Source organism: Podarcis erhardii, assembly GCF_964252035.2.
Source record: "Podarcis erhardii genome assembly, chromosome: Z".
NCBI classification, from domain to species: domain Eukaryota; kingdom Metazoa; phylum Chordata; class Lepidosauria; order Squamata; family Lacertidae; genus Podarcis; species Podarcis erhardii.
Window position 1 is genome coordinate 49929800 of NC_138504.1, and position 16250 is coordinate 49946049.

The window sequence follows — 16250 nt, forward strand, 5'->3', positions numbered from 1 at the left end:
TAGTCCAGCCCCCACTGTTACCATGTCCTGGACAGGGAGTTGTTCAACCCTTGCTTGAAAATCTCCAGCTACGGAGAGCAGCCTTCTGAGGCACAGTCTGTTCCAGTGCCAAACATTTAGTCTAAAGTCTGTTTTTCCCTTGCAGTTTGAAGTTGGGTCCCATTCCCTCTGGAGCAACAGAGAATAGACTCTGGTGCAGCACCTACAGAGCATCTCTGCACATGGCTTGCATCTCACCTCTGGAAGGTCTCTTCCCCAGCCAAACCTGTTCCTACCTCAAGTAGGAACTGTTGCAGGCCCTTCCCCGTGGTGCTGCCTTGAATTATGAATGTTGTAGCTGGAGAACATGGATTGAGGTGCAGAAGGTAGACTTCCTGTGATGGGGGAGGGGTAGAACATGACACATCACTGCGTGACAATCATGCTTGTAGCATGATTCTTGTATGAAGGCTGTAGAGGTAGATTTTTGCTAGGTAACTGGTGTTGGGCACTAGGGACAAAGGAGTATTTGTGTTGGGGGTGTGGCATTGGAAGCCTGTGCAAAAGGAGATCTATACCCCACAGCTGACTCCATGCCCCATCAACAAATGGGAGGAAAAGCAATGGCTGTGTGTCCCTAAGGCTGAGGTGGGCAGCCTTCAGGCTTGCCAGGCTGGTTTGGGGTTTTTCTCCGTCTTATGGGGGAGGTCAGTGGCATTAGATGTGAAGAGACAGTTCCAGAAATCCAAAGTTGCAGACATAAAGAGGTAATTCCCCTTATAGCACAGGGTCTTCTTCCCACTTCACTTTTCTAGATTCTGCTGCCACAGTATGCAACATTTTAAAAATTGAACCCAAGAGCAGCTTCAGAGCCCTCCTGCGACATTTGGACAGTTTATTAAAGGTTCCCATCCAGCACCAACCTTATTAACCTATGAGTTAAACACTCATTCTCCACGCCACCCTTTCACCCCCACACAGGAATTAATCTGCTCTATTTATAAACATGTTCTCTGCTGACTAATGTTTCTTTTTAAATAGTAATAATAAAAACATCAGAGCATCAGTTAAGTGATCAGATTTAATTATTGATAAGAAAACATTCATTTCTTATTCATGACAGTTATTATGGGACATCCTCTTCTGTTCTTCAGAAGCCAGCAATGAGGGTGGTGGTTTCAGCACAAGCCCAGAAAAGGGGGGGTGGGTTATGGCCTGTGGAAGCACCAGCCCCCCCCCACCTCAAGGACTGCAGCATCTAAAATGGGTGGGGATTCAGTGCCAGAAAAAGTTTGGCAGCTTCAGCACAGGCTGCTTTGAAAGGGGGGAATCAGGCAGACTCACAGACTGAAGGTAAGCCTTTTTCATCATTATAACTGCAGATGCCCAAAACAGAACCGTCTAGAGGTCACCCAATGCTAAATTACTGGGTGCTGGGGACCAGGGCTGCCACCAGCACAGGCCACTGTCAAGGAGGGCTCTGGACTAAGAGAGTGGGGAAACTGGGGACTCCAGCTGTCTTCAGCCACCAACCACAGATTCCCCACCCAGACACAAACCAGGATACTCTCTGGTCCAGCTGCACTGCTTTTAGGTCATTCAGATGGAACACAAAAGAGAGAAAGAGAGAGCTCTAAATTGAGGGCTGATCAGGATTTTTCAGTGAGGACAACAGTAATTGAACCACCTGCTCAGAAGTGTGTTAGGAACCAGGTCGCCCTGTTGGGGTCCACCCAGCTCCTACGCTGATTGACAGGGGCTCTGCAGGGTTCCCATGTGGAGATGCCATGGGGATTCAGCTGGGACGTTCTGCATGCAAAGCAGGCACTCTTCCACTAAGGAGTCCTCTGAATGTGCCTGCCTCAGTGCTAATGGTGTCTTAAGACAAAACACAAATAATATTTTCCTTACGGTCAATTCCTTGAGCAGGACACTAAAACACAACTTAAATTGGTATTTAACCAAAGAAATAAATATGTAAAAAAAGAGAAGAAAATCCTCCCTGGATATTTACATTCCATTTCACAAGTGAAAAAAACTAGAGGAAAGCCTATTAATAGTAAGGTGCAGTGAAACAGCAGCATGGTTGAAAAGGAAGTAACAGAAACATTCTCTAGGCCAATAAATAGAAGTGCTATTCCTCTTCCAGCCACAGTTCAAGCCTAACTTTATAAACAGAAGTCCAGAATGGCTGGAAGCGTGATTTCTGTTAAACCTCCTGAGAAGCAGGTATAGAAAGGATTCACTTGCTATGGAGATATACCCCCCAGGACACAGCCTGCGGGGCTCATCCCTCACAAGCTCTGCTGGAATAAGAGGGCTGCTCTTGCCCCCGACCCCCCCCCAAAAAAAAATTCCAACAGGCCTTGAGGATTGGCTGCATTGATAATATAAGTGATACACCTGTCCTTGCAGGGGGGGGGGATTTGCAAGGTAGGCTTATTGCTCCCATTTTATAGGAAAGGGCTGGCTCTTAACCAAAGCCACACAGAAGATCCACTGCTGAGCTATAATCTGAAGCCAAAGGTTCTGCACTCTCTTGCTAGCAATTTGGCTGGATTCCTCCCTAAGGAATTTGTTTGTTCCCCATGGACCCAGCACCCTCCAATGGCATTCTTCAGGCCATGAGGTTTATAGGGCAAATGCTAATGGAGAGGGGGGCAGCAGCAGCAGTGGGGGCACATTTATTTGCAGGTGAAAGAGCCTATAAGTTTCACAAAGTTGTGCATTAGGAGTGAAGCTTTCTTAACTCCCCCCCCCCAAATCCCCATCTAGAAATCAGGAAACTTCCCACCCCATTGCTGCAATCCAGGGGGCGGGCAGGTGGGTGGGGGGAGTGGAGAGAGAGAGAGAGAGAGAGAAAGTGTTCCCTCCCATTGCTCAAATTCAAAAACCCAAACTGGAGTGCCAACAATTTGACCGGAGCAGCTAGGCCAGTGCTCAGAATGCAAGGAAAGCCCCAATCCTCTTTTCGACGGGGGGGGGGGGGTTCCTTTCTTGGTGAAATGCAGAAGTAGCCAAATGACATTCTTTTTGTACATCTATTGCTGTGGTTTTAAGAGCCGGGGTGGGTTGTATTGCTTTTTGGGTGTTCAGGAAAGTTGAGAATTAAAAAAAATATAAACGAGCTTTTTTCTTTTCTTTTCCCTGAAAGAGAAAACTAGAGAGTCCCAAATCTGATTGCTGAAGGCTGCCCCGCCCCGCTCCCTCCTTCCAAGTCTTGCTTTTAAAAACCGTTTGTTGGAGGGGAAAAAAGCACCTTTTTCCGAACCGCATAACCTGTTTGCTCTAGAAGTCAGAGAAGAAATCTTGAGGGCCCAAGTGAATGATAAAAGGAGCCATGTCGAGAGGTTGGCAATAAGGGCCGTCAATGAAAAAGCCACCTACAGCAGAGAGAAGAGCAGAGAAGCAAGAGGAAGAGAAATCGCAGGTTAATTAAAGAAAAGGGAAAAGTAGCGAGCGCCGCTTAAATTTCTCTGCTCTTTCAAGCTGTAAGTGGGATTTTCATTGCAAAATGGGCACATTTTTTTGATACCTTTTTGGGGTAGGCGGGTTTTTTTTAGGTAAATAAAAAAATATATGGAACCATCCTATATTAGCAACCTCTAAAAAAAAAGTTAACAGTTACCTGCTCCCCCCCCCCTTTCATATATTTGTCGGCATATAAAAAATAAGGAACCGATAGCTTATTAGGATTTTCAAGTAAAGCAGAGAAATGTAAAATACGCAGCAAAAGGGCAGGTTTACAGACGTGGTTAGTAACTCCCGACATGACAAAAAAATAAATGGAGAGGAGAGGGCAGGGGAAATGACTTCATATCAATTATTGGAAATGATTTTGCCATCAAGTTGGAAAAGAGCATAGCACCCACAGAGAGCTGTCACAACTGACCAGGGAGAGGATCTCTCTGGAAAGCGAATCCTCAATAAAGTCAGCAAGATTTGTGCTTGAAAGGTTTTTAGTGTGGGTTGGGAGAATTTCATGGCATTAACCAAAACAAAAACACACACCAGAAAACACCCCCAACCCTCGAAATTTATCAAGCTGCCAATTTGCACGGAAACAAATCTCTTTGTTTGGTAAGTCTTATCTGCCATGCTTTTCCAAGCTCAGTGATGGTCTTCCTTTCATCCATAGGCCAGCAAGACAGTCAATGGTTTTATCAATACTGTTCTCGATCTGAAGGCACCCCAAGCCTCAGTCCCATTCCCAACCTCCCCCCCCCCGCATTAAAAATAGCAATCCCTGTACACAGATGCAAGGGAAGACGAACAGCAGACTTGATGCCTGCCCATCCAAGACAGCCTTTAAAGCACCACCGCCACTGAACCAAAAAGCCAGAGGACAAAGTGGAAACAGCTGTGGAGGACGGAAAAATCACATTCCAAAGAAGCACAAATACTTAGGTGCTCACTTTCCACTGCCACCTTTTCCCAAAACCACAAGTGTGGTTAACCCCAAAGAAAGCTGCTTGTTTATATACTCTGCCCCTGAAGAAGGCATCGTAAGGATAGAGCTCTTCCTCCATGGAGGTTTAGAGACCCCACAACTCAACCTCCTTTCCACACACACACACCCCACCACACATTGACCAAGACCCACCTTGCCCCTGTCCAAGTACACCTGGAGGAGAGCAGAGTATATAAAGGCCTCCTCTGGGCAGCACAAAACCATCATAAAAAAGGTGAGCCACAAATGGGTGACGTTTGAAAAGAAGAGAGCAAGAGGAACACTTACGTTTTTTGTGGGGGTGATGCCTTAATAGCAGTTCCCTTAGCTAAGTCCCCTAGTGCAAAAGAGTGAAGAGCCCCCACATAACCACACACAAGTCTTTCTCGAGAACAGTCTCCTGGATCTCAAAGCGAAGCAGGTATGTGCACAGACAAACCCATGGCACATGACCCAGCAAATCGCCGCTTTTGCTTTCAATGCTCGAATGTTAAAAGAAAAGGGCAGATACTGGCCTATGGCTGAAACGGCTAACTTTCCACAGCAGCACTGGACGAGACCAGAACAATTAAGGTAGCAAGTTTTCATGGGGACCGTGTTGCTGCTTCAGATTCTTAGAATTGTACAAGGTTGTGGGTGGGAGGGATGGGAAAAGGATAGGCCTTGGTTTTAGCTCTGAAAAAGGGGGCAAAAAAATTCGCACCAATGAGCTACAAGATCCCAGACTGAGCGAAGGAGGCCACAAGAACATCCGTGAGTTGGGCTCATTTATTTGAGGTTGGTTTCTTTTTTTTAAAGGTGGGGGGTGATTGGAGGAGCAGACTTTGGAATTAAAGGATCTAACTATTGGAGCATTTAACTCCAATAGATCTAACTACTGGACTTTTATTATATTCCAACGCTCTCATTTATGGTCTGAGAACTTTCTCAATTTGGATTATTTGATATGCCTGACTCATTTGAAATTTGAGGGGCAGGGGAAGAGGACATTTGAAACTTCTCTATAGTCACCATCTCTGGTTCCCAAAGTAGCAAAATGAATCCTAACACAGGAAGAGAGCATATTCTGGATCAAAAGTGTCCAGGTAACCCCCCTAAATTAACAGCAGATTGCACCAGAGCATGAGCAATCTGTCGCACATAGACATAGCCCACATTATCGCTGTAAGTGCTAGAGAGATATGAAGTCCTTCCAAGACCTGGGGTGGTATATCCTAGGAAGGACCTCACAAAACCTTCACATGGAATTCATTCAAAGCTTTCTCTCTGAAGCAGTAATTGAGCCCATATTCTACTGGATTACATGACTTGGTATTTACAAAGCTAAACAAGCTTTTCAGGGGGTGGGTCTTCTTCTTTTATTTTATTTTTAGTGCAGAGAGTATGTTTTTTTAGAAAAGCAGTTACACCACATATCCAAAGGTCTAAAGGTGACAGGCACACGGAGGCCATGGCCCTGTGTTAGAAAACAGGCGAAAACTCTCCATTACAACAAGAACTGGTTTTATTATTCTTTTGTGATCAGCGTCTTATACTCTATACATCCTTCACAAGTTTTTTTTTTAAAGTTTTACATAATTTGGGTACTTCACTTAAAAACAATGATTTTAAGCATCTAAGTTTATTCCCTATAACAGAAGGCTAGTATAAGTTATTTTGGAAAAAAAATGAGGTAACCATTTTCACAGACCATTGTTTGCTTGCTTCAAGTTTTTAGAGAACTAAATTTGCATTTTCTTAAAATAAAAAAGTAGGAAAAGATGCTTCTTTACAAATGGTTTTTGCTCAAGTATGCATTCAAAGAAAACCAGGATTAAAAGCAGGCAGGACGTCCTGTCAATCTGCCTGTATCACTTTTACTTCTAGCATTCTGTACTGTACTGCAGTGGTCAGTCAGCCAGAGGGGACTGGTTTCTGCCATTTGCTAAAAGAAGGAATAATGGGGCATTGGGTAGGTGGGAAGTTTCATAACTGGCAACAGAAGCATTCTCTTGGGCAAACCTAAAAAGAGAAGAAACCAAGAGGACTCCAGGTAAGTCTAACCATTGGAAAAAGGCAAGTTGTTTGTTTGCTTGCTTAATTGAGACAAGAGGAAGCTTTCCTAATTTGGCCTCCTGGTGGCTACCCAAGGTCAAAGCAGCCAGTATGTTGGGGGGAAAAGGTCACCCTCCCCTGAAGTCAACTCCCTCCCAAAGCAGACCAGAGCAGACAAGGAACAGGACGTGGTTCGTTAGGGGCCTGCAACTAGTTTTGTTGTTGTTGGTTTTTTTTAAAAGGAGAGATTCAGCTAGAACTTTGGCTGGAGTTTGTTTCACAAGCCTGCTATGGTGGCAAATACCGTATCAACACCCTGATACGTGTGTGGAAGGGAAGCACATCCAAAAGCTGTCCCACTGGGGCACTCGCACCCCTCCCTCTGCAGAAGGAAGGCCTCAAAGCAGAAAGAAGAAATGCAGCTCAGACAAAAAATTTGTGGGAGTTTGTCCTCTTAGGCGGGGGAAAGGGGCTGGAAAAATACAACCAGGTCTCTCTCTGCCTAATTTAACATTCTTGTGGCCTCACTAAGAGTCTGTTGCAGATGCTTGTTTTGTTTTGTTGGGGGAGGGAAAAAAGAGAGTAAAACAACAAGTGTTTTCCTGTTTGAAGGGCCCTGGGTCTTTTCATCTACATGTTTCTTTTCAGAAATCAGAAAGCAGCAACAGCAGTTATTCCAAGAAGATCGAGATGGTCAGGGAAACTTTCCCAACATGCAAACAGCTTCACAGAGGCAGAGAGAGAGAGAGAGAGAGAGAGAAAGGGAAAGAGAAGAAAAAATGGGGGAAGGTGGGTGGGTGGGTTGGTGGGAACCTTACAGCCAGGAGCAGCGCTTCTGTCCCCAGACTCAGCACCACAACCAAGCAGTCAGACATTTCCAAAAAAGAGTAGTGAGGATCCTTTATGCAGAGAATGAGGGCAGCATTTCTCCACGCAAGATGCTGGGAGTCAGCGATGGGCGGTGTAAGGTGTGAGGGAGAGGGAAAGGGGCAGAGAACGACACAATTTTAGGTGGCCAATTACCTCAGCCGCCCCCCCTCCTGAATTTCTGCCCAACTTTCCAGAGCTATGATGAGAGAGAGAGGCACGAACACTGTGGCACTCTCAGCCTTTTCTCCAAAACTCCACTAAGGCAGCTCCCATTTCTCCACTCTGAGGTGAGAGCCCAGTGTCTTAAGGGAAGGGACTAAAAGAGCAAAACATTAATATCAGCTGCAGAAGCTCTCCTTTGCCTCTCACCCAACCTCTGAGCTGTGGATGTGGGGAAAGGCCTTCTCTGTGGCTGCCCCCTTTGGGCTCTGGAACAGCTCTTGCCGCTAGGAATATAGAACTACAGAACTGCCGAGTTGGGAGGGGCCCCCCCAACGGTCTTCTAGCCCAAAGCAGGAATCACAGCTAAAGAATCCCTGATCGATAGCTAGATTAGATGGTTAGGATTCCCCCCTAATGCTGAACTGAAGAATGGCTTCCATTTCCACCCGTTTTGGTTTTGCCCTCTGGTGCAACAGAGACCAAGAGTGCTCCATCTCCATATATTGGAAGAGAGCAGGGCTTCCACATTCCCTCAAACTCCTCTTGTTCTGCCTGCTTTTAAATGTACAAGGAATGGTTGGAAGAGCTGGCTGTGACTTGAGTTTCCAAAACCCCTAACTGGCTGCCCCTCTCCACTTTGCCAAAAGCAGTCTTAAGAATGCAGTGTTCAAACCTGCAGGAACCTGAGTTGCAGGAAATGGTGCAGGCAAACAGCACCTGGGAAGGATGTATCCTCAAAACAACAAAAGCTTCTGACTCCTTCAATGGAAGAATGTGTCACAGCAAATGATTCAGGGAAGGGGGGCAGTTGGGATTCCACAGGATCCGGACCGTATCGCTGACTCCAATGGGCTTTGCTCTCATTGCTGCATAAAACTACATTCAAAGTAATCCAAAGAGCCAGGGGTTTTTCCCCCAATTAAACAAGACAAGGTTGTTGTTGTTGCTGGGTGGGGCCCAGCATTGGGGGGGGGGAGAACTACACACTTTCGGAGGAAGGAGTGTTGAGGGTCTTTTGCTCAGCACACCAAGTGGCACTGCCTAGTTTTTTGTTTGTTTGTGGGCAGGAGAGTAAGCAGAGCCAGTTGGACTTGCTCACACAATCCTGTAGGAGGAAGAGTTCACACATTACCTTGCTCAATTAACAGCCATTGCAGCTATTGTTGCTCAATATGAGATCTGTCGCTGTGGACCGCTGCCTCTCGCCAAGCCCAGTTGAGGAGAAGAAGGGGTGCACAGCCTCAGGTGTGTGAACTTAACCACCACAACAACTATGACTCTGTTAACATGAAAGGGACCCAGGACTGTGTGGCTTCAACACTGTGTCTGTGTGTCCCCAAAAATAGAGCAGTGACAAAGAACTGGTTCGCTGCAGATTGCAAAGAGGACCCAAGAAAGCTGTACAGCCACCAATAAGCCAGCCATTTTGGGGGAGAGTTGGGCGGTTCAAGTCAATCGAGCATTGGCCCTTCGGGTTCCTTTGAATGGAGTACGAGATGGCTGTAAGAAGGTAGGAGAGCTACTCAGGCAGGGGAAAGAGAGGTTCAAGTTCTGGTATGAAAGGAGAACAGGCAGTTAGAACAAGCAACCCTTCCACAGTCAGGCAGAAGCAGGAGGAGGAAGGAGGAAGCTACTCCAACCAGAACAAGAGACACGGCAGGGGCCAACAGCCTTCCAGAGAGACAAAATGAGGTGCTGCGGTTTATCAACGTTGCTGGGGAGCCAATGATTCCTCCCAGGCCGCTCCCAGAAGCCTTTGGCTCGCGCCCCATGAGATAATAAATACTGTACATACATACAACATGGCCTGTGGGGTCACGTAAGGAAGAGGCTGTACATACCGTAAGCTGGTGCGGCAGTAGCTGTGCTGTATCCATAGGGTGCCCCATAGCCTGCAACAGAAACACATGGAGGGGGCAAAACTGATTTGTCATGGCAGAGTGTTGAGAAGAAGCAGATACTTGAAGGGGACCTCAGAAGAAGCCTTCAGGCATTTACACACTCAAGGAAACTCGAGTATCTAAAGGAAAAGCATTCCCTGCCCGGAAGTTGAGTGGGGCAGTTTAGACTACTGACACCCTACCTTAAACTGAGCCCCAAGGCAGCTAAAACAATTCCAAAAACTTATGGCAGAGAATCTGGGTGGGAAACCCTTCTGTTTTTAAACAAACGCCTTGACAAAAATGCAAATGTGCAGACTCATAACCAGTGCTTTTTCTCTAGAAAAATAGGTACTGGTCCTCACCATGAAATTGTTACAGTAAATGCCACCCCTTTTTAACAAAAAAAGAGATGCTGTACTGTGTACCCTTGATTGCCCCTTGGAAAAAAAGCACTGCTCATAATCCCCAGGTTTGCTTGGTTTTTTAGCGGAGGGTGGAGAGAACTTTAAAAAATGTAGGAAGTCTCCAAAGGTTTGCATTCAATGAAGATGGAAGCATCAATTTAATCCAAAACAGATGCCTATTTTGTTATTCCAAAGTAGACTGCTGGCTGCAGCTCTGCCTAGCCACCACAAAGTGCCACGGCACATTTGGGGGGGGGAGGGGGGAGAGATATGGGAGTAGGTGGCACATTCATTAAGAGCAGAGAAACATGCTTAAAGCACAGGCCAGTGTTACCTGCTGGGTGCTGGTGAGCTTAAAAAACCAAAATGGGGAATTGGACCCTGTTCTCTCCCAAGTCCTAGTCAAGACACCTTAACAACAATACCACACTGGCGCTGCTCAGAATCCTCTCATCCTCTCAGCCAGGGTTGGGGTACCTGTGACATTCTAAAATCTTGCTGGCCTCCACCTCCCATCACCCTTGACTGTTGGGACATTCTGGCTGCTGGGATCTGGAGTGCAGCAACTCCTGGAGGGTGGGGGACGAGTCGGTCCCCATTCCTGCCCCATGCAAAGCTTGACCCAGTGCTCCCGAGATGTGGGGTGGACCTCTGCAGCTGGGCTTGGCTCTCCGTTGCCACAACTGGGGGACAGGCCTGGCTTGGTCATACCTGGTGCTAGGTAGCCAGTGGCAGCTGTTGCCCCAACAAATGCGCCCCTTGTGAGGGCACCTCTCCCTCTTCCTCGAGCCACCTGGACCGCTGCAGACATGGCTGTGTTTACGATCCCTTTTGTCTGCATGGAGAGAAAAATGCAGATGAGGCACAACCAAGGAAAGATGGATCCCAGGTAGCTGGACACCTGGGCTATTCAGGACACCCAGAGACTGTTCTTGGTTGTGCTCAAAATCTGATGCTGCCTCCGCATTCAAGAGAGCAAGAAGCTCCTTGAACAAAAGAGCATAATAAAAGTCTGCTGGATGAGGGAAGTGGGTCATTAGCCCAGCATCCCATTAGTCTAGGGAAGCCTGCAAGCAGAACCTGAGCACAAGAGCAACTCTCCCCTCTTGTGGCTTCCAAAAACTGGTATTCGGAAGCAGAGCAGAGCCATCATGGCCAGTGGGTTAATGAGAGCCCTCTCCTCCGTGTATCTGTCCAATCCCCTTTAACGTCATCCAATATGGTGGTCATCCCCGCCTCCTGTGGCAGGGAGTTCCACTGTTTAACTATGCATGAAGAAGTACTTTCTTTTCTCCGTCCTGAATCTTTCAACGTTCAGCTTCATTGGATGTCCCCAAGTTCACATGTTATGAGGGAGAAAAACTTCTCTACCGACTTTCTCCACACCATGAATAATTTTTATAATTTTTAAAATAATATTATCGTGCCACCTCTCATTTGCCTTTTCTCTAAACTCAAAAGTCCAAAACGCTGCACCTGCCCCCTTGATCACCTGGGCTGTCCTTTTCTGACCCTCAAAGCTTAGGGTCAAAATAAAGATCTTCCCCTCGTTTTGTAGCACTGGGGACAAAATGTGTTGTGCTCTGGAGCTGCAAAGCATCCCTAGAGTTCTTGGCTCCTTCAGATGGTCTCTTCCTCTCCAGTATGTTTGCATGAAGAGCCTGAATCCAATACCCTTTTCACTTTTCACGTTATAACCATCTTATTCCTTAATTACCTTCTGGCTCCATCTGCTCTGCTCTTCCTCCACAGTGGAAAGTAAATATGCTCTGTTCTGGGGCCTGGTTTTAGAAACCACATACACACAGGGGAGCAGGCCCAGCCAGGGGCAACTTATCTGCAAACCCTCTCCATGATTCAGGCACTCTGCCAGCCTACCCAAGGCTCAAATCGCTAGTTCAGCTCATGGCAAGTGCCGAGCTGAAGCTGGAAAGCAGGACAGACGCCCTCCTACGACCTCATGGTGTCCTGTTCATTGGGGGAGATAGGAAGCCCAGCGCACTTGTTCTTTAGATGTCCCTTTTATGAAGAGGCACGTAGTAAGACCATTGATCCCCTGCTGCTGAGGCTCCCTGACCTCCCGGAAAAGCAAAAATTTGACCTTTTCCTGTTAGGCAAAGATCGTAAGACGAACTGGATGGTCACCAGATTCTGTTTACAGATCTGTAGGCGCAGACCATCCCCTGACCCAAACTAGTGTGTTAAGAAAATCCCCAAACTCTGTTCCATGGGTGACTCTGGGTCATCTCTCTGCGGTAGCTTATCTTAAAGTTTTAAGTGTCTATATACTTATTGCATTTATAAATTTTAAATTTATTGTTGTACATTGTTTTAAATGTTTGTTTTCCTTCTGGGATTGTACACCTGGAAGAGCCAGGTCCCTGGTACCTGGTGGCAGTTCCCAAGATATAAAAAGGCTGCTAGATCAGTCCAGCATCTAGTCCAGCACCCTGTTCTCACAGAGGCCAACTAGATGCCTGTGGAAGACCAGCAAGCAAGACCCAAGCGCAAGAGTCCCCTCGCCTCCCGTGGTTTCCAGAAACTGCTATTCAGAAGCACTGCTGCCTCCTGGCAGAACTGAAGGAGGAGACAGCATTTTCTCTGCTTTCACTGAAACAGAAGGCTCAGACTGAGAACCTCTGCTGCCACAAACTGGTTGCTGAATCTGACCATCCCACCAGCTACCTGGGCAGCTCCAGAGCATCCTCACCCAGTGGACCCAATCCATTTAAGTCAAGCTGGCATCCTCCAGAAGATTTGGACTGCAAGTTCCTGTCAGTGCCGATTTGTGCTGGCTGGGGCTGATGGGACTTGCAGTCTCAAACCACCAGAGAGCACCACGCTGACAAAGACTGTTTTAATTAAGGCTTTGAAACAGGTGGCTGACCTGCAGCCCATCAGCTGGTGCCTGGTCCAACTCCTATCAGCCAGCATGGCCAACGGGCAAGGATGGAGGGAGCTGCACTCCCTCCAAGAGGAGAGCTAAAGATCCCCCGTCCCTGCTGGAAAGTTCCAAAATCAGCTATCGGGTGTCAGAAACCTTGTTTCTGCTGCACTGGCCAAGAGGAAGCGGCTCACCCAGACAACCCTCACCTGGGGCAGAATCTTCTTCTTTTTGTTGGCAGCTGCGTTGGGGCCGGAGAAGAGCTTCTCGAGAGCTGCCAAAGCTGCACTTGCCTTGGCCACTTTCTTGTTGGGACCAGCCCCTCGGAACTTCTGCCCATCTACTTCTACCTGGAAACAAGATGCCTGGTTTTACACCTGCCGCTCTGCGTCCTCCGCTGGGAGCCACCCAGCCTCTGCTTAGCGCTCTCAAGTCCACTACTCTTTCCCATTTGGCACAGCAAAGGTGGGGAGAATCTGGAGCCCTCCAGAAGTTGCCGTACTCCAACTCCCACTATATGGGAGCTGCTGATGGGAGCTGCATTTCCATCACATCTGAAAGGGCACAAGATTTCCTCTCCTGCCTCACAGGTTACCAACATTTGTTACCAAGTCTACACTCCACAGCAATACTTCTGGGGGCCTATATATGATGATGCACGTGATATCTGCTGTACCCACACATTTCAAGGTGCAGATTCAACACATTTTAGGTGTTCAGCAGCCATCCTTTGGAACTCCCTGCCAAGTGACACCAGGCAGGTGCCTCCACTCTTCTCTTTTTTGCACCTGCTAAAAAGATTTTTGTCTAGGCAAGCTTGTACAGTCATGTAGAATGTCTTTTGATCTCTGTCTTAGCTCGCTGTTGATTTTTTTAAACATGTGAAATCACAGTTTTTAACTGGTTTTACTCATAATTTCATTGTTAAAAACAAAACAATCTCCTCCTCAAAGTGCTTTACAACCAAGCAGTAAATAATTCCTATGAAGTAAATAAATCAATTCTGTTGATTGACTCTCTCTCTCTCTCTGGGCCAGGACCTTGTACCCCATCAAAAGGTGCAGTAAAGCAAAACTGAGGCCAGGAGGCCACCATGTGCTCCCCCCCTCCTCACCTCCATCACAAAGCGTTTGTCATGGCTGCCGCCTGTCTCGGAAATGAGCTCATACTTGAGACCTCGCCGCTTCTCATTGAGCTCCATCACCGGATTCTTGCCACTAGCTGTGAGGATGGGACCCTGAGTTCTCACCTGAGCGAAGTAAAATACGTCAAAGTCAAGCATATCAAACTGAACTGGCCCAAGATACAGACACACATACTTCTAAGGCAGGGACAGGCAGACTTCAAAAGCTTGTTCCCCATCCCACCCCGCAGACCTCAGGGGCAGGAGGAGGAGTGAACACACACTCAGGATTAAGGAACAGGTGTCTGAGTATTCCTCAGCCGAAGAACTTGTGGGGAGTGGGGGAAGGAGTCAGAAATCCTTGGTGATCTATTGCTGGTAACCCAGAGATCTTCCAGGAGGTTCTGATCTCTGGGTAAGAAATGGTTAGCCAACTGGCAAAGACACAAACGCACACACACGAAATGCAGCAACGGAGACAGCTGGGCTAGCAGTGCCTGTGGACCACATTAATCACTGAGCTAGCACACCCTTGTTTCAAGTTTCTCATGTTCCATAAACATGTATTTGTAAGCCAAAATTCATACGGCGGCCCTCTTGCTTATGAAATGGTGTGGCAGCTGGAAAAGAAAGCCCTATGAGGGATGGCCTGCCCACTGTATTCCAGGCATATGGTAACGTCAAGGCTGCACTGCTGCACTGCACTCTGCGTGGGGCTGCCCTTGGGTCTGGTTCTGAGGCTCCAGTGACTGCAGAGTGCGGTGGCCAGATTGCTGGTGGGGTCACCTGGCCGACAATGTGTGGCACCCTTGCTGAGGCATCTGCACTGGCTGCCCATCTGCTACTGAGCCAGGGTCAAGGCCCTTGTATTAATTTACAAAGCCCTGGACAACTTGGGTCCAGAAGCTGAAACACTCAGATCATCTGCAGGCGTGTCATGAGTCCTTCTGAGAGTAACAAGAAGCTGAGCCTCTAGTCCTATCGGCCCAGTCCTGTGGAACGCTCTGCCACTAGAGATTCCACAGGCACCTTCTGTCTCAACTTTTAAATACACTTTGCTATGAAAACTTTGCTATGCCGTCTGACTTATGCGGGCAATTAAGAATACATTGTTCTTGCACTGTCCTCTCTTGGCGCCTGCTGAAAACATTCTTGCTAAGACAAGCCTTTCCACATACTTAAGAAAGTTAATGTGAATTTTAACGTTATGGTATTTTGACTTTATGTATGTTTTAAAATACTGTAATTTTCCCCTTTATTTCCTTGTTTCATCTTTTCTGTAAGCTGATTTGAGGTATTTTTTAAAGCAGTGCATAAATTTTACGAAATAATGAGTAATAGCTGATGTCTCATTTTAACTTTTCAAATGTATGGTTTTAGGTACAATTGTTGCAAATCGCTCTGATACCTTCCTCCTCCTCCCCAAAAATGAGGGCCACTGCTCATTCCAGGTGGCCACCTGCTGTAACACGCCACTTGCCCTCTTTCTTGAAAGACGCCCTCAACCTTCCGCTCTGCCTGAAATGGGAATCCCTGGGCTCAGAAGGCCAGCTCAAGCACAGCCAGAGCAGCCAGCGCTTCCTGTTACCATCCGGCACCTGCTCAGACGCTACAGATCACCTTACCTGCTTCATGCTCATGCCCCACACAGAAGCCCGTGTTTGCTAACAGTAGATCTGTACCCATCTCAAAAGTCAGAGAGAGGCAGATCAAATGAGCCACTGAACAGCTACAGACTGTTCAAACAGGTTTCCTTTTAAAAGAAGAGCAGGGACTCATGATTTAGGAGCAAGGACCTGTGACAGCTGGAAAAAAACCCATTTTCAGATTTTTGGGAAAGTTTGCAATGGCTGGGGAAGCTGCACGATATAGCTGGACTTCCCGCTCCCACCATAGCTGACAAACAGCCACGCTGGCTGGGACTGAGTCAAGCTCTATCCAGGAGGCCACAGGTTCTCCATCACTGCTGCGCAGATGTGTGAAACATCCTTGCTGTCACCTTGTTCAGGTGTCCAAGAGACACGGTGTCACAGCACGATGTGGTCTGTGTGGAGGACTGCCACAAAAGAGCAGAAAAGCAATACTTTGTAGTTGTATAATGAGTTTAAGAGCTTAGAAGTATTTGTAGACTTTTTCCTGTTACCCCCAAACTCTAACGGAGGCCTGCTCCCTGGCATTTTCAATTCTAAAAAAGTATCTCAGGTCGAAGGCCCGGAAAGACTTGCTGCCAGTCAGAGAAAACAGTATTGAGTTAGATGGACCTGTGTGTGGCCTCATGCCTTGGGCTATAGGATTTCCCCCACATTAGTGTAGGGAGGAGGGGCAGTGTCTGAGGCTGACAGAGAACAAGGCCTTCAGTTGTGGTTGCTGCCTGCAGCTCTAGTGTTGAGCACTAGATTCTCTAATGTTCAGTTTTCCCATTTTGAGATGAAATTCTAGATATCATACAGAAAAATGAGTG

General features: G+C 47.2%; 1 protein-coding gene across 7 annotated transcripts in view; it reads right to left on the reverse strand.

The window, feature by feature from the left end:
• STRBP (spermatid perinuclear RNA binding protein) overlaps positions 1–16250 on the reverse strand; it is a 159226-nt gene that overhangs the window by 38501 nt on the left and 104475 nt on the right. For 4 of the 7 annotated variants that reach the window (XM_081847581.1, XM_081847580.1, XM_081847585.1 and 1 more), the window contains 5 exons: positions 13781–13915; positions 12876–13016; positions 10494–10617; positions 9337–9387; positions 1047–3362 (listed from right to left, as the gene is read on the reverse strand). In XM_081847581.1, coding sequence (XP_081703707.1) covers positions 3268–3362; positions 9337–9387; positions 10494–10617; positions 12876–13016; positions 13781–13915 — 546 coding nt within the window. In that variant the 3' untranslated portion in view covers positions 1047–3267. Of the gene's footprint in view, positions 1–1046; positions 3363–5915; positions 6431–9336; positions 9388–10493; positions 10618–12875; positions 13017–13780; positions 13916–16250 lie in introns of those variants that run through there. The other 3 variants (XM_081847584.1, XM_081847583.1, XM_081847582.1) reach the window with 2 other exon arrangements.